The sequence below is a fragment of the Falco cherrug genome, chromosome 12 (assembly GCF_023634085.1).
Source record: "Falco cherrug isolate bFalChe1 chromosome 12, bFalChe1.pri, whole genome shotgun sequence".
NCBI lineage: Eukaryota > Metazoa > Chordata > Aves > Falconiformes > Falconidae > Falco > Falco cherrug.
This window is the reverse complement of record NC_073708.1, coordinates 7,698,139-7,723,816: the sequence shown is the minus strand read 5'-3', so window position 1 is coordinate 7,723,816 and position 25,678 is coordinate 7,698,139. Positions and strand designations below refer to the sequence as shown.

The 25,678-nt window shown below is 54.9% G+C and overlaps 1 protein-coding gene across 1 annotated transcript; it reads left to right on the top strand.

Moving 5' to 3' along the window:
• Positions 1-1,791: 1,791 nt before the first annotated feature.
• On the top strand, positions 1,792-24,157 carry UCK2 (uridine-cytidine kinase 2). Its single transcript, XM_055724940.1, has 7 exons — positions 1,792-2,085; positions 12,213-12,372; positions 13,311-13,407; positions 14,268-14,410; positions 19,345-19,442; positions 21,461-21,509; positions 22,062-24,157. Exons 1-7 carry the CDS (start codon positions 1,834-1,836, stop codon positions 22,199-22,201), a joined length of 939 nt encoding a protein of 312 aa, XP_055580915.1. The 5' UTR covers positions 1,792-1,833; the 3' UTR covers positions 22,202-24,157.
• Positions 24,158-25,678: the final 1,521 nt, after the last annotated feature.

Genomic DNA, 25,678 nt, shown 5'->3' with positions numbered 1-25,678 from the left:
GGTTTTGAAAGAGCCCTTAATCTGATCTTTGCAAGTTCTCCTTGTGTTCTGTGTAAATAAACTGTGAATATTCTTAGCCTGTACTCCTGGAGGGCCTATCAAGAGGCATTTACTTACCCTTCCTTCTACAAGTGTGTCTGCTCCTGCCACATGTCCAGCCTCTGGTTTAGCAGGGGAAGCTGGAGATCAAATGCTAAGATGGGCATCCTACAGAGATGCTCAGCTCTGAGGTGGATGGACAGCACACTGAAACAGTTTCAGCACAGCAGAGGTTTTGATCTGTCTGCAAGCAGGGCAGCAGAGAGGCTGGCAGCAACGAGTGTAGACACGAGGAGAACCAAATAACTGGGAGGTCATGACACGCTGAGGGGGTTTTGCCGTTCAGATATGGGTGTGTCGGTGTGGGGGTGAGAAAGAAGAGCTGTGAATGGCTCCTGGGGCCTGTCGGTGTGAGCAGGAGCCGTGCCCACCATCAGCACTTGGAAACTGGCATGAGGCTGTGGGAATCCACTGGAATTCATCCCCGCAGGAAGCTCTCGTCCACATATAGCACTTCCTTCCCTGGCAGCGGCCGTGCGCGGTGCTATGCCCCCATGCCACGAGCCGCAGCCTGCAGGGGCACAGTTGGAGAGGAATTGGGAGTGGTGGGCAGAGAGGGGCCATGCCTTCTCGGGAGATCCTCTCACATCCTGCCTGGTGGGATGTGGGACCCATCTGGCAAACATTTCCACACCTGCTTCACTGTATTGAAGTGGGAAGTTAAAAACCTCACTGAAATGCATGATCCTATGAACAGGACGGGGCATTGCTTAGGCCATCACCTGCCCCAACACAGGATCAACTCTACTAAAACCTTTCTACACAGGAGCTTGCCTAGTGCATTTTTTTGAAATCCTTAGTGGTGGAGAGCCCTTACTCTCCCTAAACAACCTGCTTGAGGACTTAATGGTTCTCACACTTCGAAGATGTCCCTGGATGCCTATCCTGAATTGCCCTTGCTGCAATGTGAGCTGGCAACATTTTGTTTTAATCCCCGTGGGTAAGAAAAATGTATTCCTTTCCTGTTTGTGGCAGCCTTTTATGTGTTTGGAAATGGTTATCATGTGTCCCCGCAGCTCTCTCTTCCCCAGACAAAACACCTGTGGTTCCTGTGGTACTTCTGCGGAGCCAGACCCCAGGCCGTTCCCAACACCCCACCGGAGTCTCTCCATCAGGCCTCACCCTTCCCAAAACATGGTACCCACCTATGTATGTCCCAGAGGGACGTTTGCCTTTTTCACAGCAGCCTGACATTGACCCTTCTGATCTGCCGTGCTCCTGGATCTCTGTCTGTAAAAGGGCTGGCCAGGCAGCATGTTCCCATCGTGTGTTTCCCTGTCTGATTACTCTTACCCAAGTACAGGACTTCACACCTGCCCATGTGGACCCAAACTCTACATTTTACGGCGCCTTTTCCCCTTTTGTCAGAGCATTTTGACTTTGAACCCTGGCCCCCGGAACGCTTGCGGCTCCTCCCAGATGGGTCCATTTAGCCAAAGACATAAGTAGCATTTTTATTCCTAGAGTTGTTAATAAAAGCTTTAAAGGTGGGGTGGGAGAAGCCAAGGTGGGGGATGTATATTGGGGCATCCTGCTGGGGACCACCTCAGTGTGGTGTCTGCAGGCTGATGGTGAGCAGGCAGAGGGGGTGAGGGTTGGTGGGGCGCGGGGTGGCCGCATCGCTTTTGTCCCCGGGGCTGGGGGGAGAGCGGCGGTGAGGTGCGGTGGGGCCATGTGGCCGCCCTGCCGTGTCGTGCCGTGCCGTGCCGCGCCGCCGGCAGGCTGGGCCGGAGCATGTGCAGCTGCGGCAGGCACCTGGCAGGGAGCCGCAGCGCCGGGGATGTGAACCAGGCGGGGAGGAAGGCCCTTGACTCATCAGATAAATCCAGCCCCGCACGGCGAGCGAAGGCGGAGGAGGCGAGGCGGCGGCGCTGCTGGCAGGGGAGGATGGCGGGGGACAGCGAGCAGCGGCTGGAGGAGCAGGGGCAGCCCAGCGGCGGCGAGCCCTTCCTCATCGGGGTCAGCGGCGGCACGGCCAGCGGCAAGGTGCGGGGGGTTGCGCGGCGGCGCTGCGGGGGGAGCCCCGGTGCGGCGAGGCGGCGGGAGGGGGGAAGCGCCCCGGTCTCCTCTCCCTCCTCCCGCCGGGCGCGCGGGCCACATGGCAGCGCGGCGGGTCCGAGCGGCCGCTCCGCCACGTGCGCTGCCCCGGGAGCGGCCCCGGCACCGGGGGGGGGGGTTGGGTTGCTTCTCCGGGGCTGAGCGGGGGCTTATACACCGCGGCCCGGGGAAGGGCGGCTCGGCGGAGAGAGCGGGCCGGCCGAGGCCTCTGCCCGGGCGGCGGCTGCGGGAGCCCCGCGGACACGTGGAGGGGAGGGGGGGTCTGTGCAGGCTTCGCCCCCCCTCTGCCCCCTGGACCCCGCGGCGTAGGGGCGCGGGGGGCTGCCGGGGCACAGCGAGCAGGGTTGGGGGCTGCGGAGGGGGGGGGGGATGCAGGTGGCATCCCCCCACCGCCCCCTGCCTTCGGTGCCATTCCCAGCGCTTCCCCCGGGCACCCCGCACTGGCGGTGTCCCCACGGGCTCCTCGCAGCGAGGCAGTGACTTAATTTTTTTTTTCTTTTCTTTTCTTTTTTTTTTTTTTCTTGAATGGTGTCGGTCGTGCATGGGGGTGCCCTTTTTTTGGCCAACTTTGGGCTAGCAGGAGTGAAAATTCTGCGGTAAATGCTGACTCACAGCGGCAGAACGACCTCCCTGCCGCGCCCGGGAGGGGATGGTCCTTGGCAGCGGCAGGTAGGAGCGGGGCGGGGGGCTGCGGGCCGGGGGAGCCGCTCCGGCCCGGCTTAATGCGGGTTTTCTCGGGAGAGCTGCTACACCCACACTGCAGCGCAGGGCAAGCCGGCAACCTTACGGCTTTTTCCCCCTTTATTTTATTTTTTTTTTTAGTTATTTCATACAGTGTTTTTTTCATGTGTTTAACCAACGTATGTTGCTTTCTATCCTAATACAAAAAGACAAATTACTTTTTTTTTTTTTATTTATTTAAAAGCAGTAAAACTAGATCCACAGCTAATCAGCCAGGGCAGTACAGACATTCTACCAGCATTTTTAAGAGGCATTTCAGAGAGTGTGAATAGGTTTGGAAGTAGTAATACCTCTGAAATATTTCTTGCTAAGGAAACTGAATGTGGGCTGTCACAGAGCCTTATTTCTCTGGGTGGATTCAGGTTTGGAGGGGGGGGTGCTTTTTCTCTTGAAGGATGGCATAACACAACTGCTGTACCTCAGCCCATAATAACAGTGTTTGGAGAATGTGTCTCAAAGTACCCTATTTATTCTTGGACTGCTGTTGCTACTGCAAGGGGGGAAAATCCAGATATAACAGGGGAGGGATGGTAAGAGAGGATGCAATCTCCTCTCACTGGGAACTGGAGCTGGATTGTTCCTGCAGTACAGCTCCCAGTGACTCAAAGGCACTGGGTTTGTCTTTCTGATGCGTGGGTCTGCCTCTGTAGCTGTCCCAATAACATCGCGTCTGGCGCTGCTGAACTGTTATGTCTCTGAATGCTGTATCTCTGGCCCACAAGGTAAAAGCAGTGATTATGGCACAATATGCCACAGTTGTTCTCAACTTCAAAGTTAAAATACTTAGCAGCAGCCTAGAGGAAAAAAAAATGGGGAAATGGTCCTTTCTAGCTAAGGGAGATGCACTAACTGGCTTTTCCTGTCTCTCAGCTTTGATTTCCCTCTTACAGTGATTTCTGGCTACTTAAAAACCTCTGTGCACTGCTGCCTGTTGAAGGGAATCCAGCAAATCAGTAAAAAGTTTGTGGGAAAAGGCTGCAAGAAATATGCTGGCAAAAAAAAAAAAGCTTGCTTGAGGAGAAGTAACAGGCAAAAGGACCCAGGGCTTGTGCACCCAGATGCTCAAATTCACATTTGATGCAGCTGCAAGGCAGGGGTGCCGTGAGGCTGTCCCCCACCTGGCTAGTGAGTGTGCCCTGTGCTGGGAGATGCTGGGTGCCACAGCACACTCAGGGAAAGCAGTGGTGGGGCCGGTGTGGTTTGCCTACCTAAGGGCTTGCCTGCAACTAAAATCCAGCCTAGGGACTGCCATGCTGGTGTGCTGGCTGTGGGCAAAACCAAAATAGTCCTAGAGGGAAAGTGAAGCAGGCATCTTTCCCACTGGGAAAGTGGCAAATCCATCTGACTCCTCTTCACACCAATTGAGGGTTGTTGTTGTAACACACCCCTTTGGCAGCACACCAGCCCGAAGATAACAGAGGGCATTTGCCTTCCAAGTCCCCCCCAGCTCCTTCCACTGCTGCTTTTGAGTCTAAGATGGGGAGAAAGGATCCACAGCCGCCCCACTCCACCCCCATCCCCTCTCGATGTACCAGCACAGTCAGGCTGTGGAAGGAAGGGATCCTGTTTGTAGCTTGCTGCAACTTGTTGTCGCGTGGTGCCCTGGGGAAGCTGGCATCCAAAGCGGCCAGCCTTCCCCGAAGAGCTGGGGGCAGTGTTTGGCTGGTATTTCTTAAAGGCAAATTGGTGAGAACTCAAATTCAAAAGCTGCCTGCTATTCCCTAGTGGGTGAAAGAGGCTTGAGCAACTTCCAGGACTCAAATAGGAGACAGAAACCTGAGTGCTCTCCTGGTTTTGGCTCTTCAAAGAAATCTGGACTGCACTGGGAGCAAAACTGGGGAGCCACAGAGGTCCTGGGCAGGCTGTGATGCTGCAGCCTCTGCAAGAGCAGTGCCAGCTGCACAGTGGCTGTTTTGTGCCGGCTCAGCTGGGACGGGCTTTTCATAAAAGCTTACTGGGAGACAGCATTTCTCCCACTGTCCCATGAAATCCAAGCACTGTGCAGCCTGGCCAAAGCTTGCTGCAGTCTCCTGATGGGGAGGAGATGACATGGCATTAAGACCCCCTCCTGTGCCAAAGCTGGAGAGGACTGCAGTCGCCTCACTTCCTCAGAGGGATTCACAAGGCTGGTTGTAGCATTTTCTTTCATCCTGTATGCTTTCAAGTGCTCTGCTGAAGTTCTTGTTTCCTTCTTACACCCATGGTCTTTGTGCTAACAGCTTCTTCCCTCATGCAAGAGATTCCTGACTACCAAGAACTGCAGCATGCGAGGCAGGCAGCCAGGCTGCGGGCTGGAGGAAAGTTCAGCAAACTGACTACTAAGATGAGCTGGAAGGCGTTGGGATGCTCCCTTAAGCTCTTCATGTGTCCTCCCTTCAGCTTACTTCCTGGGACCTTGCAGCAGCTCTGCTGGCAGTGCTGGGGTGGCTCGCTCCCAGCAGCAGTGGAAGCATCTGGTGCTGGGGTGGTTGCAGGGGTGGGGAGAGCTCTTCAAACTCAGGCTGAAGCATTAATTGCTTGTCCCCATGTGTTGCAAAGCAGGGTGCTGATTGCTACCTTCCTACAGGAGATTGTAAGAAAAGATAGATTTACAAAAGGCTGAACACTTTCGTTGGTTGCCTGTCCCTCAGACTGGTGAGGGCTGAATGTGGGTGCCACTGTGGCCCGGGCGCTGCGTCATTTGAATCTTGAGTTAGCACATAAAGTTGGAAATGTCTGTTTGAACATGCAGCCTGAGAGTTTCCAGAGTGTAGAGTGCCAAAATTGCAGCGTGTTCAGCCTGATGTATTCTTCACTGCTAATCCATTAGGTACTTCTGCTTTAAACACCAAAAACGCTGTCTGAGGCCAAGCTGGCTGCCTAGGAGAGAGCATGGCAGAGCTCAGTCCCCTACCCTAGCAAGGGCTGAGGTCCCCTACAGCAGCCTGGGGGTCACTGCCACTATGTCACCACTTGGATGCCTGGCAGGGAAGCCTGGAGGAGACCCAGCAGTGACCCGGTGAAGAGCCACGGGAGGGGGACTAGCAGGGATTGCAGCAGTCCTGTGTCTGTTCGACACCTGGTGACGTTTGTTCTATGGCTGGCAGGAGCCCTGCATCACACGGTCTGACTTGTTAAATGCTGGTGTCAACGTGTGCTAGAGACTAGTCAAACTTTCTAGTAGAACATCATTCTGTGCCTGATCAGACTGATACACAGGACGTTCTGATGGGTCAGCCCTTTGCTGTTACTGATGGAGTATGTGCAGGTTCATTATGGAGCCTGCTTACCGTAGTCCCGTGGGCTCAGCCAGCTCCAGGCTATGGAGTTTGCAGCAGGGGCTAGAGAATAGCCCGCGTCTAAACCCGGTAGATTGGGAGGGCTTGTGTTAGGGAGTTTGTTTTCCTCCCTGCACGTAATCTGTGTCCAGATCCTCTGTGTTTGTGTGTGCCTGTTTATGCTCCAGCCTAGAACTGCTGATCACATGTGTGGTGTCCCACGGTGAGTGAACAGAAACCTGGCTATCCCAGTCCCAGACTGGTTAGCCTGTGGCTCACAAAGGGCAAGGCAGGAATGGTGAACCTGCCTGGGAAAGCTCTGGGTGGAGGCCCAGGCTTTTGGTACGAGAATAGCAAGTTTCCAGTCCCAGTGCTGCCATACGGATGTACTCCATTAAGACTGGAAAGGATTGTGTGGGTCGTGAACTAGCCCTTTGCAGTCGCAGGCAGACATTTAATGGATGCTCTGGGACCCTTCCCAATTTGGTATCTCTTCTGTGTCACCCCAGTCCACCAAGCACTTCCTAATACTGTGTAATTAACATAACCTTATGAGAAAAGACCAAAATCCTTAACTTGTGTGCTGCAGGAGATAAGCTGGAGAGAAGGGCAGCATTACCGTGGCTCCTGGTTTCAGGGCCCCAATTGCCTAGAAGTTGCCTGCGATGCCTGGAGAGGGAACCATGCTATGGGGGTTATCGGAGAAATGCAAGAAGTCATCCCAGTGGTCCCTGATGTGATCTTAAGGAAAATCCTGTCAGATTCTAAAACTGGACTGTTTTATCCGCAAGCATGTGATGAGGACATGCTAACCAGGCTCCTGCAGATGTAAAGCCATCGACAGCCCCCACCAAGCTCGTTCATGTCCAGATCCTACAGGACGGGTGTTATGGCAGTGGTGCCCCTAGAGATAGCCTCAGAGCTTCTCTCCCTGGTGGGATGTAGCTGCTACAGCCTGTCCTTGCTCCTGGATGTAGTGTTTGTCATGGGCCAAGGCCTTACTCTGATGGGAAGGACTGTCCTCATGGTGAGCAGTGTCTTGGCTCAGGGCAAGCAGCCTGCAGGGTCTGTGCCTCCCTTCCTTCCATGCTGGAGCCCAGCCTGTGCCTCTCCTGGTGGGTCTTGCCTCGGGCACAGCCTTTCTCCCTGTACCCACTCTGAGGGGACTGGCAGCTTCCAGATTTCTTAAGGGCTGGAGTCACTTTATCAGGTGTGAGTCACTTTTGCTGGGTGTTTAGCCTAGAGTCCTTGGGAGGATAGAAAGTCCTCCCTGCTGCTGTATCGGAAGCCCAGTGAGCAGCTTGGTGTAGAAACCCCCCTGCAGTGCCAGGCTCCCTGGGGATGGGACTGCTCTGAGCAAGTGGACTTCTGCATATGCACATGCACAAGGCTTATGGATTCCTCCTAGCCCAGGACAGGCCTTACCAGCCAGGGGCAGGAGCATCCATCCTGCCGCTGCAAGGCTGGGGCATCCACGGTGTCCTGCCTGCTACCTTCACACGGTGTTAGCTGTAACGCTGTCCGTCGGCTTTCTCTCTAATACCCATCTGAAGCTGTAATTCACTGGCTGATCAGAGCTACCCAAGAGGGATTGTGGGATAATCTGCGTAATAATATTGGGGAATTAGTCAACTCCTGAAGAGTATCTGAGCAGCTGCCTATATGCCATGAGTGAATATGACTTAAGTATATAATGTAATTAATATATTTCAAATAAATGCCAGGGGTAGGGCTCTGAACACCCATCTGTTGAGTTTCTTCCCCTGTGTACCACCTCTTGTTTTGCAAAAACACACTGGAGTTCTTCCCCAGGTGCCCTCTGCATCTTCCCTTCCCAGCAGAATAAAGCTGTATTTCTTCCTTAAACACTGGTTATTTGTGTGCTTGGTTCAGAGGAGGAATCCTGCAAGGGGAGCTGCAGCTGCATCTGCTCAGGAATAACATCTCTGAGCTCGCTTCTTGCACTGCGATGTGCAGATACCTCCCTTTCAACCGTCTGTCTGTGGTGTGGGTTGGTTTGCACAGCTTTCCCAGGGAGCAGCTTGAGCACAAAGTCTGGGGGAGTGCAGCTCAGTGGGTTGCAGCCAGTTTGCTCAAACCTGGAGCGTGTGGAAAGTAACAAGCGATGGCAGAGAGGCCGGGGCTCCCTGCCTGTGTGCTTGGAAAGTCCTGTATTGGTTTTGCGTGGCTAACATGGGAAAGGTCTGCTTGGCAACCATGGAGGCTCAGAGGCTGCTGTGTCCTGTCTATATTTAGTCTTAAATGAGTTCTGGAGGAGGGGAAGGCTTTTGCTTGAGAAAGCCACAGCGTGCTCCCGGCAACAGGATGCTGAATTGCCATCAGTGTTTGCTTTGGGTCATGGCAAGGTGTGCACGGGCTACGTAGATCTGGGGAAAGGGCTGAGCGGAAGCAAGGAGCCCTGTCATGCCTCTCATCTTCCTGCAGATGAGGTGTGTCACACAGGGCAGAGCTCAGGATGAGGCTCAAATCCCAGAGTTTCTGTATTGGGATTAATCTATAGTGTCATAATCTTTCTCATCATCCTCTGCTGTCCTGGGTTTCTCGGACGAGAGACAATTGTTGTCATCTTCCCTGGGAGAAGCAGTCAGGAATTGGCAAAGGAAGGATCCAGGTTGTCCCTTCAGGTGCATGCTGAGCGCATGTGTCAGCATCGTGTGTCCCCTGGGTTACTGTGCACCCATGCTGGTTGCACCCTGGCATGGTACTTTTCAGTCATGCTTTGGTCATGGTCTTGCTGAGCGTCATCAGGCCTCCTCAGAGCCTGACTGCTCTCCTTTCCAGGTAGTAGTGGATTTTTTTGCACTTCTGATTGTCAGTCACGTGTACCTGTTACTGTGCTGGTTTGGGAGAAGGGGGTTTTAAGCGGTAGGCATGCGTCATTCATTTGGAGGGGTGCGTCCTGAGGCTGGGGGTTTCTGTTCCCGCTGTGTAGGGGAATTTGTAATCTCTGTGTTTCTGGTTTTTCTTCCTCCTTAACATAGGGTGTTTATCAACCAAGGGGAAAAACTGCCTATTCAGCTGTAGGAGGTATTCAGACTGGCATCAGGGAATGTCCCTCAAGAACCATTCTTGTTTCCATCACAAATGATTGTGAGGAAAGGAAAAACTTTTTTCACTTAGAGCTTGCCAGGGTTTGCCGCCCCACTAAGGCGAGCTGAATGCAGCCCTCGGGTTGGAGGAACATGCCATGTCTCTCGCTGTTCCTTACACTGCACATATATACGCATGTATAACATGAGCAGTGCCCTGGCCCACACTTTCTGTGGAACGAAGGTGACACGAGTGCCTCTTCCCCAGAGGTGACATCCTGGGCAACACGGTATGCTGAACCTGAGCTCGGTCCCGAGGGCAGGATGTCCTTGTGTTCATCTTTCTTCCCCGCTGCCAATAGCTCTCCAAAGTCCACCAGAGAAAAGGGAAGGGTCCGTAGCATTCTGCCTGGATGCTTTTGCAATAGGCAATTACCACCCCAGAGCATCAGATGGTAGATGCAGCCAAGACATGGTCTGATCCTTGTCCTGGGCCCCGTGGGAAAACATGTTTCTGTCTCTAGCTGGTGAGGACCATTTTCTCCTTGTTTTTTTCTCACCGTTGGGTGTCTTGAGTTGTGGGACATGGAACAGGAGGGTGATTTTCAGACCTGACGGGGGACTCTTTTTCTCCACATTCCAGGATCAGTAGACCCGAGATTAGTGTGCATAAGGCAGGAGAAAGACTGGCAGGAACGGTGTGATGCCCTCAAAGGATTTAATTGTCCACCCACATGCTGAGGTCTGAGGGGAGGGTATGAGTGCAACTGGTGTGTTGCTTTCACTGATCCAAAGTAAAGGAGCCCTGCTCCCTCCCCCAGGCTGGGGAGAGTGGTTCTTGGTGCAGATCTGTATGGAGCCTGCTGATCTACAGGCTGGCAATCCATCTGGGTGGCTGTGCTGGATGGTGGTTTATTCCGAACTGCAAAGGGCCTGGGAGGTGTGGTATACTCAGCAGCTGTGGCAAAGGCTGAACCCTGCTGCGCTGCATCTCGCTGCACTGGCAGCACAGGAAGGCAGCAGAGTCCGGGGGGGAGAGCAGGGAGGAGAAGCGGCGCTGAGCACACCCTGTTTTTGCGAAACCTGTGGGATACAGCTGGATAAGCAATAGGGATGATGCAGGCTGGAAAAGGATGAGGGGAGTGGGAAAACAGAGGAAATGAAGGATGGGCTCTGGCTTCATGTCTGCGCGTGCTGAAGGGCGAGTGGCTGGTGCCGACTTGGAGTGCTTTGTTGTGGGTGGCAGCAGCACGCTGCAGGGCAGGGCTGCCGACATTGCTCGGGAAGCACAACGTGCCAGCTGTGAGAGGCAGAAGAAGAAGGTGGGATGCTCAGGGAGACCTCATCGCTGTGCCCAAACCCAGACTTGTGCCCAGGGCCACAAGAACTGCTGTTGGGCAGCCCGAGCCGGTTCGCTCTGCAGCAGTGCTGTGTGCGGAGGCTCTCCAGCCAGGCTGGGGCTGACTCACAGCGCAGCGGTCACAGCCAAGTCAGGTCAGCCTGGCCTGGAGGGGAAGAGATGGTCTCTAGGGACAGGAATGCCGTCAAATCTTCCAGCTTCTCAGGCAAACAGTCTTGCCCTCTGCCTGCTGAGGTGACCTCCTCTGCCAGGCATGCGTTCCCCTCCCTGTTCCCTCTTACCGCTGTCTTCAGCGCTGCATCTGGAGGTTGCCAGCCAGGTATGGAGCAGATGGTTGAGCCAGCGGGGAGGTGAGAGCATGGAAGGAGCCACCAGCAGGCTGGGGAGGCAGGCTGGGACAAGCACGCCTCTCTTTGCAAAGCGGAGGACTCGGCAGAGAGTATTTGTGGTGACTGAGGCCAGGAGCAGCTCAGCTGGGCATCTGCAGCAAGCACAATTCGCGTGAGGTGAAGCAGCTAGGTTTGGCACCAGGAGCACCCGCTCCCTCCTGGACGGTGGGTGCCGTGGGGCTGATGCACAGGGCTCCCGCAGGCAGCAGAGCATTCTTCTGCCAGCCTGACCTTGGCTCTTGCTGGCCAGGGCAGGCGTGCTGCCTGCCAGTTACTGATGCAGTTAACACTGCTGCGTTGCACGGTGGCCAAGGACTCATATGACTCGGGAGAAGGGACTGAAGCAGGCTTGGGATTTGTCCCCCAAGCTGTGCTCTGACTTGTATCGTGATGGAGGGGTCTGGCGTGGCCCTCAGCTTTACAGCCAGTGCCCGCTGTGGTGCCAGCAGAGTCGATGCTGGCCACCGGCACTCAGCTCGTTCCGTTTGGAGTGCGAGGTGCCGGTCCCTGTGCCAGCAGCGCTCATGGGGATCTTGCACCAGCAGCCGGAGCCACGTGGCTCTTCAGCCAGTGGCTCCGCAGTGCCCTTAGCCTCCCTGTGCCAAGAGGCACCAGGATAGGCTTGTGGCTGCTCCTCCCAGCCCTGGCAGCTGTGGCAGAGATCCCTGATAAAGTCCAAGGGCTCTCCTCCCGGTGCCCTTTCATCCTGGGCTTTGTTTAGGGCATGAAAACAACCTGGGTCTCCCTCTCTGAGTACTCTCTCCCTCCTTACCCGTGCTGTGCTGGGGGTTCTGGGCTGCACCAGCGCTGGAGGAACCGAGGCACTGAGGCTGCCTCCCAGCGGGGATGCTCAGCCCTGGTGCCACATGCAGCTCCGCTCCCTGGGGAGCTGCTGGCCAGCCTGGAGCTGGCTCCAGGGGCCCTGGGGGTGCAGCTGAACCCAGGAGCAACCAACTGGTTTCCTGCTGCCATTTGTGCCCTAAAGAGGAGTTGTGGGCAGGCCATAGGGGCGGGGGAGAGGGAGGCAGGGAGCAAGCTTGGTGCTGCTTTCACATCGAAGGGCTCCACAGTGATGCCTCTGGAGCACTTTTCCCTCAGTGGCTTTGGGCTGTGCCTTTGAGGGGACCACGAACTCTCAGTTGGAGGTCCAGCAAGCAGTGCCCCATGGACCTGGGAATGACTTACCAGGGGACATACTCCCTGTGTGGCTCAGACACCGCTTACCGCTGACTTGTCTCCTTTGCTGTTCCTTTCCCAGTCCTCAGTGTGCTCCAAGATCGTCCAGCTGCTGGGCCAGAACGAGGTGGACTACCGCCAGAAGCAGGTGGTGATCGTGAGCCAAGACAGCTTCTACCGGGTCCTCACCTCAGAACAGAAATCCAAAGCGCTCAAAGGCCAGTTCAATTTTGACCACCCAGGTGAATGGAGAAGGGCACCAGGGCTCTGCCTCGTGCTGGGGGGTGAGGGCTGGAGCAGGACCCCTTGCTCCAGCAGCAAAGAGCCTCGTGTAGACACTGGGACTCTGCGTGCTGCTGGAGTGGGTGGCTTAGTTAAGCTCTTGTGGAGCCAGGTGCATCCCTGCCAGGGTGTCTGGGGGCTGTCTGTGTCCCCTGCAGTACAACCTCTGTCTCTCTTGGGAAGAAACTACCCCTGGGGTGGAGTGTTTGGGATGAGAAAGGGCAGGCTGTGAACCTTCAGACTTATTAAGATGCTCCTCTTCTCTGCAAAAACATCCCCTGGTTTGAAAACCTTTTTGGTGCAGCTGGGTCAGGACCAGGGCAGTCTGGCCTGGCACAGCCCCCTGGAGCCAGCAGCTCCATGTCCCTCCTTCAAGGAGGGAACAGTCTTGCGCAGCTGCTCTGCAAAGCCCTTCACTGAGGGGGCCGTGCCCTGTTACTACAACAGGGGCTTTTTGAACTGTGTCCGCACTTGGTGGGGAAATTCCAGAGCCGCTGTCCCTTCGTCCCTGCAAGGACAATGGCCAGAGGCAGAGAGCACTGAGCAAACAGAGCCCTGTCTGTCTGGCGATTTGAGGCTGAAACACTGCTCCAGTCTCTCCGAGGGCTGGAGCCCTGGAGATGCCTTCCTGAGCCCGCACTGTCAGTGCCACCGTACAAGGGCAGTATTGATCTCTGTGGGCCAGATCCCAGGCTGGTGCAAAGCAGTGAAGCCCTGGGGGCTGCGGGAGAGCTGGGCCTTGCTACACCCATGGGGACGTGCAGGGCTCTCCTCCTAAGTCTGTGCATCTGCCTGTCCCCGGTGCAGGGTGCCAGTGGCTCTGGCAAGGCTACGCTCAGCATCTGGTGGGTGGGAGAGGTTGCAAAGCTGCCTCGGGTAACGTTTCCTCTCTCCTCAGATGCCTTTGACAACGAGCTGATCGTGAAAACACTCAAAGAGATCACGGAAGGGAAAACGGTCCAGATTCCTGTCTATGACTTTGTCTCCCACTCCAGGTCTAACAGCCGCTCCTGCCTTGCTGTGCCTCTGCTAACGCCCTGCAGTGCAGCACGCAGCCCTGCCAGCCCAAACCATTGCCCCACCGCTCCTGCCCACTCTTAGGCGCCTAATGTGCCAACTGAAAGTTTCAGCCCTATCTACTCCAGACCCCTTGGTTAGAGGATCCAGGGCAGATCCAGGCGCAGTCTGAGGGTCTGGAAAGCTGTGCTGCTGTGCAGTGGCATGCAGCATCATACAGGCGTCATGGAGGGGGGTTATGGCCCCCCTTTCTTCCCTCATCCACACTTTGTCTCCCCGTAAACTCTGTTTGCAGCTTTAACAAATTTTCCAGGCTCAAACAGCCCAGCACTGCCAGGAAAGGAAGAGAATGATAGTTCTTGTTCCTGTAACTCTTCCCTTGCATGTGTTCAGCTTGTTTTTGCATGCCTGTGTTGGTCGTGGATGGCGTGACCCTGCTGCATTTCCCACACAAGCGCTGTGGTGTCAGGGGAGCACTGCCTGGTTCCCAGGGGGGCAGAGCTGGCCCTTGCAGGTTCCCGTGGGTCAAGCCCCATGCATAGGCTTTCTGGGCTTTCTGGTTTGGCACATAGCACTTGCAAGCAGCGGCTGACCAAGGTGGGGGGAGAAGGGCTGGTCTGCTTCCTGCTCTGCCGTTTGTCCTTCTAGGAAGTGTACGTATGCCTTGGATTCCCTTCACCGCGGTGGGGTAGGTCTGCCCTCTCCTTGGTTGTTCCCCTGGTGCAGCAGCGATGTCCCAGGGTTGGAGCAGTGCCTAGGAGCACTGCTGCTTCCCCCCACCTCTCTTGGCTTGTTTCTTTCCCCCCCAGCATATTTTGACTCTCCTTCCTTCCACTAGGAAAGAGGAGACGGTGACAGTCTACCCTGCTGACGTGGTGCTCTTCGAAGGCATCCTGGCCTTCTACAGCCAGGAGGTGCGGGATCTCTTTCGCATGAAGCTCTTTGTGGACACGGATGCAGACACCCGGCTGTCCCGCAGAGGTGAGGCCTGGACATGGCTTCTGCAGCAGGGGCAGAACTGTCACTTAACTGATCTGAGCAGCTGGTTGCAAAGGCAGGTGATGGTGACCAGAGCAGAACTGGAATTGGCACAAAGCTGTGCTACTTCTAGCAAAGAGCCAGGGACCTTTTCCTCCCCAGCGGAGAATGTTGCATAGGGCAGCTTATGGCAGTGGAAAACACCTTGCTTCATGTCTGTTAGGATCCAGTGGGGTTTTTGCTGTCTGGTCTGGAATTCCTTCTTCAATGCATGTAGCGGTGTGACTACTGAGCGCGCTGTGTCCTCACATGGCCCTGTGGCACCAGTCCTGTGCCATCGGCTGAATGGCAGCTACTGCTGGTCAGCAGGTACCAGCAGGGAAGTGTGCAACGGGTGAGGCAAAACATGTCGATAGTTCAATCAGAAGGTGGTGCCTGATAGATCTGCTCAGGACCTGGGGTAGAGATATGATTTGAGGATGGCATTTGGATGTGAGGGTGTCCATCATGGATGATGCACATAAAGAGTCTGGTTGTGTATCTTGGTCTGTGCAAGCACAGCCAGTGCAGTGTGGAGCATCTTTGTGGAACTTGGCACTGGGGTGATGGCTTTAGGGGCCAAGAGCCCTAGAAACCAGAGCATCCCTCTCTAGGACTCCCCTTGTCCAGCTGGCTTGTCTGTGGGTTGCCAGCTGACCTAGGAGGGACTCCAGCTCTCTAGGGTCTGCATGGCTTAAGGTGATGTTCATTTAAAAGCAGCCTTTAGTCAGTGGGGTCATTGATGTAGCACATCTGGGGACTCTTGGGGCAGAATTCAGTTCTGTCTGAACTGTCCCTACCCCTGCCTGGCTCCGACAGGCTCCGCAGGGTGTCCGCAGAAGATGACTTAGAGGAGAGGTCCCATCCAAACCTCTGCTTTGATGAGCCTGTCTCAGTGCGTCAGCCTGGGACTGCTTGTGTGCATGGGACTGTTTCACTCCATGAAGGAACTGGTCTTGCCTGCCCTCCTGCTGTCAGACAGATACACAGCCTCCTTGGCTGTTGGGATGTCATCAGTGCTGATTAAAAGCTCCTTTTTACGCATACTTCTTGACCCTGCCCACTGTTCTTGCATGACTCATCCAGGGAGATGACAGCACAGTCATTGCAGGGAAACATATTAGCAAATCACAGTTATGCATTTGCAAGATCCCACAATGTGAACCTTATCCCTTAAGCAGACTGTGCTGTGCAGGAGCTTGGGTTCACACCCAGCCACGGGGTAGCACACTGTGGTGGTTTAACCCCCGCCAGCAGCTCAGCCCCACGCAGCCGCTCGCTCATGCCCCCGCAATGGGATGGGGAAGAGGATGGGAAGGAAAAAAGTGAGAAAACTCATGAGTTGAGACAAGGACAGTTTAGCAGGTACAGTGAAAGCTGTGTGCACAAGCAAAGCAAACCCAGGAGTTCACTCACCGCTGCCCATGGCAGGCAGGGGCTCAGCCACCCCCAGGGGAGCAGGGCTCCAGCACGTGGGACAGGGACATGGGCAGGCAGACAGCATCGCTCCGAGCATCCCCCTTCCTCCTCCTTCCCCCAGCTTTATATGCTGAGCATGACGCCATACGGCATGGGCCATCCCTTTGGCAGTGGGGGTCAGCTTCCCGGCTGTGCCCCCCCCCCCCCCAGCCCGCTTGCTGGTGGGTGGAATGGGAGGCAGAAAAGTCCTTGGCGCTGTGTAAGCATTGTTCAGCAGTAACGAAAACATCCCAGTGTTATCAACACTGTTCTCAGCACAAATCCAAAACATAGCCATATTAGCTACTGTGAAGAAAATCAACTTTATCCCAGCCAACACCAGCACATTCTCCACCCCTTATTCCACACCATTTACATCACGCTCAGGTCCCACATATCCAATACATCCTCATTAACCACCACCCCGTTCCCATCCTTTGATATCATACGCTGGTATCATTCTGCTAGTTTATGGACCATCCCTGTATAATGTCTGTAATCTGTCCACTGAGTTCATTCGGCCTGTGACTTTGGGCTCCATCTGTTATGGTGGTGACTCGGGACAGGAGAGGTGGTGTGGTGTGTGGAGTTACTGGGCACCAAAGCCAGCTCAGGCCGGGTCACTGCTGCACTCGCACTGCTTCTTGTAAGGCTCATCCTCCACTGGTTTGGGTGGTTCCTGCTATAGCACTTCCTATAACATGCAACTCAAATCCCAGGTTACAACAATTTTAAGGTATTTCTATTACAATCTCCACCCCTGGTCCCTTTGGACCAGACCGTAGGGCTTAGCGTCACAATGAAACCCTCCCCTTGCCCCTAGCCTGGCTAGCAACAAGGGGTTCCTGTCATAGTCATTCCCATAACGTGCAACTCAAATTACAACATTTTTGGCAGTGCCCTGTATCAATTGTCTGAAGGCAAGGTGTTGCCTTGTGCATTTGCCGTGCCACGTGACCGTGCGTGCATCGCAATCCTACTGCGAGCGTGTGGTTCCGTCGCTTTAGACTTGGTGCAGAAGTGTTGAGCTCAGCGCTGGAGAACTGGCTGAGATCCCATTGACTGAGAACCAAGACCATCCAGCTGCCAACCACAATACAGATGTGAACCCTGTTGTGCTCCAGCTGTTGGATGGAGTTCTGAGCCACATGGGCCCAGGCCATTCTTGGGGTGTTTCTCCCACCCGCCATCAATCGCTACAACCTTGCAAAGGGGCAGCTAGGCTGGTTGAGGTGCTGGTGTCTCCCAGTTAGGGCAAATCATCGGTCTCCTGGTAGGGGACCGACCATTTGGCAGTCTCCTGACCTGCTGGCGGCGGTTGGTAGGACACTGCGGCAGCAAACCTGTTTACTATATGTCTGCCTGGTGTTTCTGCAAATGGAGAGCCTATGTGGGGTGCTGAAGATATCATCACGTCCCTGGAACGTAGCTGGAGGCAGCTTGTAGCAAAAGTCAGGATCTTGCACTGGGATGTGGCCCCGAGTCATCTTGCTCTGCCAAAAGTCCTGAAGAGCTGCAGCAAGGGGCTTTTCAGCTGGGTGGCAGCAGGAGATGGGGTGCCTGGAAGTGTGACTGACAGCTCAGTCAGCAGTGTGGGGGTTCAGTGCGTGCAGCTTGTGCTGTCTCCATCTCGGCACCTCTCCCAAGAAAAACGCTGCTACCCAAGCGCGAGGGGCAAGGTCTGTCAGGTGCCTTAGCCTGATCCATGCAGAGCTGACTCAGGCTGAAGTCCCTCACTGCTGTGTCCTTGGCCAGCTTCCATAAAACAAAGCTAAAGCCAGGTGTCACGTGCATGCTTTGGGCCTGATCGGAGTGATGTCTGCGTGCTGGCTCTGGAAAGGTGACGACCTGTCCTTGGGACATTTGCCTGCCCTGGAAGTAGAGGATGGTATTTCCAGATAGGGTGCGTGGTCTTGGCTGCGCTTGCTGGGACCCGTTGCTTTAGGGCTGGGCACAAGACAGCAGGTGCTTGACTTATGTGTGGGGGGCGGTTGCGCTGCTGTGGTCTGCCCTGGGAGCGGGCAGGGGAGATATTTGTCCTGCCAGGACCAGCCTCTGCAGCCTGGGCACTCGCCCTGTGCAGCCTGCACGCCTCCCGCACGCCGTCCTGGGCCGGGTGTGTTGTAAATACGCCCTCGCTGTGCTCCTTCCCTGCCCCAGAGCAGCCAACAAACAGGGTGTGGGACCTGGGAAACAAAAGTGTCTCTGTTTTATTTTCCTCGCCTGTTTTTCTGTATTGTTTGAGCTGGGGCTTGCTCCCATTCTCTGGAGAAGGCAAGGAGCTGGCTAGAGCAGCCTGGGCTGGGCTGAGCTGTTCGTGGAGCAGGCAGGGAGCTGGCACGCATCCTGCTGTCAGCCCTTGCTTCCCCCCATCACCTCCCCTGCGCCGGGCTGTGAAAAGGCACGCTGCAAAGCTGCTGGCCGCGGGCAAACGCAGCCGTGGGGACGCTGCCAAACCAGCACTGGGAGAACAGCACTGTCCTGGCCCGGCAAGCACACGGGCAGCGGCTGCCGAGCAGGTCACGCAGGCTGGCAGTGCCATGGCTTGGCTCTCCTTGGCATGTGGAGCAGGCTCACGGAGCCGAGTGCCAGGCGCTAGCAGGCTGGGGAGAAGCCAGCCAGCCCCTTGGGGAGAGCCAAGAGCTGTCTGTTCGGCCACAGGGCTGTTCTGGCTCTTACCCGTGGATTGAATTCCTGCTGAACTGAGGCACTCATCCACGCTGAAGTGGCATCAGACCGGAGATGGCAGTGGCCCAAATACCTCATGCAAACAAGGCGTAAGGCCCGAACGGCAGAACAAGCAGGAGGCCGGCTTGTTCTCCTGCCTCCTGGCTTCCTCCGGAGCTGATCTCCTCCAAGCGCCCTCTCAGCCTCTGGCTGTGGGATCCTGCTTTGCCTTCCCACCCCGCTCAGCTGGGGACAGCACAAGGAGCCTGGCAGGGCTGGGTAGGTGGGTGAGTTTTACTCTCCTCACCGCTGCAGACCTGAGTTAACCTGTGTTGGGATGGTGTGCGTAGGTGACCCCCACTGTTTTTCTATTCTTTGCGCACTTCAGCTCTCGGATGACTGGGAGAATGCCCCGTCCTTAGGCCAAGGGCAGGGCAGAGTGACAGAAGGGATGTGAGGGCTGAGGCTGGGAACAGTCAGGACCAGGGTGGCACTGGTTACAGCTGGAATGTGCTTGCAGAGCTGAGAAGAGAGGGAGGCCAAGAAAAGCCTTGGGTCAGGTCAGCCAGCCCTTGGCTCCCAGGAAAGCTTGGAAGTGGGTTATAAGCAGGTACCTGGGCTGGGGTGTGCTGGGACACATGTGGGCAGCAGCTTCCAGGAACTCAGACCTTGGGCAAAATACCCGGGTGGCTGGCCAGAGGCTGTACTGAAGGGAAGGGAGATGGAGCAATTCATGTCTCAGCTCGTGACTGTGCCTTGCATCTTCCCTACAGTGCTACGAGACATCAGTGAGCGAGGCAGGGACCTCGAGCAGATCTTATCTCAGTACATCACCTTCGTCAAGCCTGCCTTTGAGGAGTTCTGTTTGCCAGTAAGTAAGGGGAGCAACACTCACAGGAATCTGCTAAAAATGCCTCACACCCTGCCCAGCTCCTCAGGCAGGAGCATTTTGTGCCCCAGAGCTCAGGTCAGCCTGCCTCACCTTGCTTCCTCACTGCAGGCATTGGCAAAAACGGGGGTGCCAATGCTGGCTGAGATGGGGACTATTTATACAGCCACTGCTTTCCTGGTGAGATAACCCCCAGCTATAGGAAGGCTGACATGGCAAGAGAAACCCCTCTCTGTACAGGGGCTGACAAACCAACACCAGCAGCCCAGCAGATGCCAGCCCAGGAGGGAACTGGCCGGGGAAGGGGAGATCCCTCTCCCCAGGCAGCATCCGCTGTGTTTGCCTCCACATTTGGGCTGTCCTGCCTGCCCTTCTCACCCTGCAGCGCTGCTGGCTTCTTGCTGGCTGGATGCTTGGGAGAGCGGGGGAGCTTCTTCCTTCACTCCGTCCTGAGGGATGTGGCCTTGCAGGTGGCATTTTGTGGCTGGTGAGAGGCCAGGGTGCAGAGCAGACAGACCTTGCTGGGGGCCAGGGTTGCAAGGGCTGTCTGGATAAAGGAAGCTGCTTTGGGAGCTGATAACGGAGGCAGGGCTCCCTGGCAGATGGGGACTGCGTGTGTGGCAGACCACAGCAGTCCTGCAGAACTTGCAGGTGCAATAGCACATTTGCACACCCCTCCTGGCTTTTGTGGAGAGGAGCCGGTGCCTTGTTTCTCAGGGTTTTTAAAGTAGATGTACTAGTAACATGAGGAATTTCTTCTTATTCTGGAGGAACTGAGCCAGCAGGTCCTGCAACCTGGGAACTGCTGGCCAGCACCACAGGCAGGAATTGAACCCATGCCTCCAGGCTCAGGAGCAGCTCTGTGCCTATGTGGCCAGCTCTGCCCTTTCCCATGAGAGGGGCTGATTCTTTCTGTCCAAGAACTTTTCCTGGCTCCTGGGCAGCACCCTTTCCTCTGTTTCACTCAGCTGTGGCTGTGGGGACCAAGGTCCAATTTCAGTGTAATCCCAGAAAGGCTTTTCCTGAGAGGCAGGTCCAGCATGGTGGCTCCCCTCCTTGCAAGTGCCCAGAGCAAGGTAAATCCTCTGCTTTGCAAGGCAGGAGATGCTGCATCAGTGTCTTCTGTTGAAGGGTCTGTAGGAGGACAAAATGTGAAACAAGGAGGGTAGTACACAACTGCTTTGACCATACCCAGCAGCTTTGCAGGGGTCTGCTCCCATTTCCAACCTGGTGGTGCGCTCAGCTGCAGAGCAATTGCATGCGGATGTCGAGCAGGCTTAGCACCCACTGTTGCTGTTACTCGACTCCTAAACCAGCTCTGGGCCAGGTGGTCCAGCACTGAAATGGTCTAGCATGTCCTGGTGATTTTTGATATGGCTGGAAACACCTGGGGATGTCAGATGACACCCTTTGCCCATCGGGCTGCCTTGTTTACTGGTGGTAGAGCTTGGCTGTCAGGAAGCTGATCAGCTGTAAAAGCTGACGCAAATAGGAGAGGAAACAGACTGGCACCTGCAAATGAAAATAGGTCAGGACTGGTGTCCTGAATCAGATCTTTTTTGCAAGTGATGCTGATAGAAAATTCTCCCCACAGCCGAAGCAGGTCACGTGGCTGTGCCCCACATGTCCACACAGGACATGCCAGCTCTTGCTCTTGTACCAAGTTTGGCTGGATTCAGTGGGGAGGTTGTTCCCAAAAGCATCAGCTGCTGGAATCTTGCAATCATGAGGGTTTTGAATTTTGGGTTTTGTTAGGGTGCCTCTTAATGGAAATCTGCATGAGCTTGTGGAAATGGAGTCAAGGCACAAAGCATGGCCCTTGAAATACAGAGCAGAAGACAAGTAAGAGCATCCAAAATGTATTATCAGCAATGGTGTACCTCCCAGTGGGTTTGGGTTTGGTAAGGAGCAGGGGAGGACCTGCTCTGGGAAGCAAGGACAGTGCCCCAGCCTGGTGGCTCTCCACTTGCCCTGTAACGCAGTATTCTCTCTCCTCCCAGACCAAGAAGTATGCTGACGTGATCATTCCCCGAGGAGCAGATAATGAAGGTGAGTGAACCCAGACCATGTTGTTACGCCCTGGCAACTGGCTTTGGGTTGTTGCTGTTGCAGCGGAGTTAGGTAGGACGTAGCAGGACCTGCCACAGAGAGAGTGCTGTTACCACACATGCGCTGAGATCCCCTTGGCTCCTGCCTGGAGCATTAGTGACTGGGAGTTCGTGCTCCTCTGATCAAGCCTGGAAGCCGGCCTATGTGCAGTGCCTCCAGGCAAACTCCTGGTTCATCCCACACAAAGGGAAATGTGCTTCTCCAAGGCTAGAGGTGTGACTGGGACAGCCAGGTTTCCACCTGGCTGGAATCAGCCTGACCATACTGGCTTGAGCACCAGGCTCAGCTGGGGCAGGAGGGATGAAGTCCCAGTGGGACAGCTCCTCCCCACAGGGTTGCAGCTCCCCACCGTGTGATGGCGGGGGGGAGGGGGTGGTGGTGGATAGGAGCAGGGGAGACAGCAGGGCCATCATCTCTGGCTTGGCTCTGCTTTATTTGCAGTAATCCTAATGCAAGCTCTCCTCCGTGTCTTTCCCTCCCTTTTGCTCATAGTGGCCATAAACCTGATTGTGCAGCACATCCAGGACATTCTTAACGGAGGACTCAGCAAACGCCAGAGCAACGGCTACCTGAACGGCTACACTCCTCCCCGCCAGCGGCAGCCCTCAGAGTCCAGCAGCCGGCCTCACTGACCCCAAGCAGCAGGTGTGAGGCTGGGGGCGGAGGGCACTCAGGCCCCAGCACCGCCCCTCTGTACATACTGTCCGTTCATTCCCCCCTTATCTATTTAAGAAACCAGACGGAGATGAATGCCTTTAATTTTGTATGTTGAAAATGCCGAATGAGAAGCAGCCGGCTGCTCGGGAGCCTGGACCGCCCACAGCTCCTGGCCTTGCTCAATAACTCCTCCAGCACAGAACCGGCTATAAATCTCTATAAATATAGAATTGCTCTATTTTTGTGTAAATGCAGAATAATGTAAAATTACTTGCCATAAGGTATTTGCCAGGCTCAGTGTTGCTGGGAGGGGGCTGGGAAGAGGGTCCCAGGAGGTGTCAGGATCTTCAGCTCAAAGGCGGTAAGGAAGGAAGAGGTTCAGCAGCTGCTTTGGTATCGCAGTGGCCTCCATCCCGGGGAAGGGACAGGCTGCGGTGGAGGTGGCGACTTGAATGTGGCATGGATTTTGTGACTGGGCTGGGGTTGCCGCCTCCTGCCATTGCTGTTCAGGTCCGAGCAGCCTGGTTTTGACTGGCAGGCACCACACGACACCACTGGGAGCTGAGATAATGATGTGTAATACCCCCCTGACTGTCTCTGCACTTCCAGGTCTCAGTCCCTCAACCAGCATCCCTTTCGGTGTGTGCTGCCCCTTCCCACCACAGGTGTGAATCTGCTGTCACACCCTCCAGCAAGGACCTGGTGGGTGATGCTGGGTATGTGATCATATAAATGTGGCAGCTCGCATCTTTAGCAGTCTCACTGCCCAGCTTGGGTGAGGAGGTGCATGGATATCTTTGGAGCTCAGTGGCCACGTGTGTGGTGGGACTCCAAGCTGAGAGCCCTGGGTCAACCCTAAGCCTGGCAATTGGCTTGCAGAATGTCAGAGGTGTGCCTGTCATTCCTCATTTGGAACAGTTTTGCTCTTGGAGGGGTGATTTTGGGTCTGTAAGGTATGGTTAATGGAGAACCAGTCTCTTCTGAAAGAAAGGGGCAATAGATGAAAGGCAGCTGCTGAGCAGCCTGTCTGAGGAGGGGGGCAGCATGTGTAGCAGTTCCTGGGCTGCCTAGCATCCCCATATCGGACATCCACAGGTCCCAGCTGTGAGTAGCATGAAACTGGAAGCCCAGGAGTCCTCTGCCCTGCTTTTTCAGAGCATGATCTTGCCTGGCTGGTGTCCTGCTGTCCCTGCAGTATGTCGCCCCCAGAGTGTGCCCTCCCTTGGCCAGGGGGTGAGAATTAGTCTTCCCTAACCTAGAAGTGCTGCCAACACCCACATTCCAGGAGAGCCTGGTGGGGTTGTACTGCAGGTCTGGGGATGCCTGGAGAGCAAGGTGGGGCAGCTGGGCTGGGGCAGGGGCTTGGTGGGAGCCAGGGAAGGGGATGTGGTGGGATGGTAGGCAGGAAAGATCCTTTAGCCCATGCTGCTGGGACTGCCTCACCCCACTGAAAACAAAGTTTCACAGGCATCCCACAAAGCCTGGAGCACGGACTGTTAGCCTTGCACTCTGATGATTTTCAGTCTTTCCAGAGCATTGGTTTTGCTCTGCATGGTTAAAAGCTTATAAACCATAGACACACAACACAGCCTTGTGTGAGCCGAGAAAAGCTTTGATTTTTAACAAAGAGAACAAGAAAGGAAGCACTGCCTCCAATAAGTGCTGCTGGGGGAAATTAATTCCCTCTTGATCTGTGATGGGGGCACATGGCAACCCTTTATCCCCCTCCTTGTCTGCAGACACTCCCTGAGGCATGTCGGCGTTGCCATAATCAAAGGGCTGGCACTGGCTAATTCTAGGTACAGCCACAGGTAAGAGGAACTAAAGACCTGCAAAACTGGTGAGGCTTCTCAGGGCTTAAGCAGCCAAGACAGCTCTCAAGATTAAATACTGGCCTCCTCTGCCCTGTAAATAAAGACAGAACAAATGGATGCTGGTGTTACTTGTCTCCTGTTTGGTGCATGTTGCTGGCTGTGGTCCCAGTGAGGAAGCAGACTTGGCCAACATTGTCTTAGTTCTGCAAATCAAAGCCAGACCTGAAGCAAAGCTCCAGGCACAAACTGCTTTAGTGAAGAAGGAGGTGCTGAAGGCAGTGGCTCCGGCTTTTGGCTGGTGAGCTAGGTCTCAGCAAGTCCTGGTGCACACGTGGCTTGGGGTGCTTTTGTGAAACACCTCTGTGCTCTCAGGACAGCAGAGAGATGGACAAGTTCAGCCCTTCCCGGTAAATCTCTTGAACAGCCATCAGTCAAGTGAACTTCATCAGAAGACATTACAGCCACGGTGGCATTAGCACTAGTGGGGTATCGGGCAAGGGTGAGGCTGCTTTTAGCAAAGGGGTAAATCACTTTATGTCAGTGTGGGTTCACAAAGGGGAAGTCATGCTTAAAGACTCTGATAACCCTCTATGATGAAATGATTGGCTTGGTAGATGAGGGAAGAGCAGTGCTTATTGTCTACCTTGACTTCTGTCGGGCTTTTGATACGGTCTCCCCTAAAATCCTCATAGCAAAGCTGTTGTGTATGGGCTGGATGAGCGGACAGTGAGATAGATTGAAAACTAGCTGAATGGCTGGGCCAGGAGCATGGTGATCAGTAGTATGAAATCTGGTTGAAGACCAGTAAATAGTGGTGTAGCCCAGGGGTCAATGCTAGGTCCAAATCTCTTCAACACCTTCATTAAAGATCTGGACGATGGGCCAGAGTGTACACTCAGGGAGTCTGCTGATGACACAAAATTGTGAGCAGTAGCTGGGACACCAGAGAGTCCTTGCTGCCATCCAGAGGGACCTTGACAGGCTGGAGGAAAGGGCTGACAGAAACCTTTTGATGTTCAACAAAGGGAAAGGCAAGGTCCTGTGCTTGGGGAAGAACGCTGCCATGCACCAATACGTGTTGGGGGCCACCCATCTGGAAAGCAGCTTTGCAGAAAAGGCCTTGAGGGTCCTGGTTAACCATGACCCAGCAATGTGCCCTTGCAGCAAAGAGAGCTACAGGAATCCTGGACTACATTAGGGGGAGAGTTGCCAGCATGCCGAGGTCGGTGATCCATCCCTTCTGCTCAGGTGAGGTCACACTTGAATACTGTGTCCAGTTCTGGGTTCCCCAGTAAAACACAGAGATGGAGCTACTGGTGGATGTGCAGTAAAAGGTCATGAAGATAACGAAGGGAATGGAGTATCTCTCCTATGAGGAAAGGCTGAGACAGCTGTGACTGCTCAAATTGGAGAAGACAAGGCTAAGGGGGATCTTCTTAAGGCATATAAATGCAAAAAGGGAAGGTGAAAAGAGAACAGAACCGGTTCTGTTCAGCGGATGCTCTCCCCTTCTCGTCCTGTTCTCGTGCCTTCCTCTTGTAGTACTGGTGCCGGAGCTCTTTCAGGCAGAGGCGGTAAACAGTCCTCAGGAGCCTGAGCAGGCAGGTGTTTTGGGCGTCCAGCCGGCAGAGCAGTTTG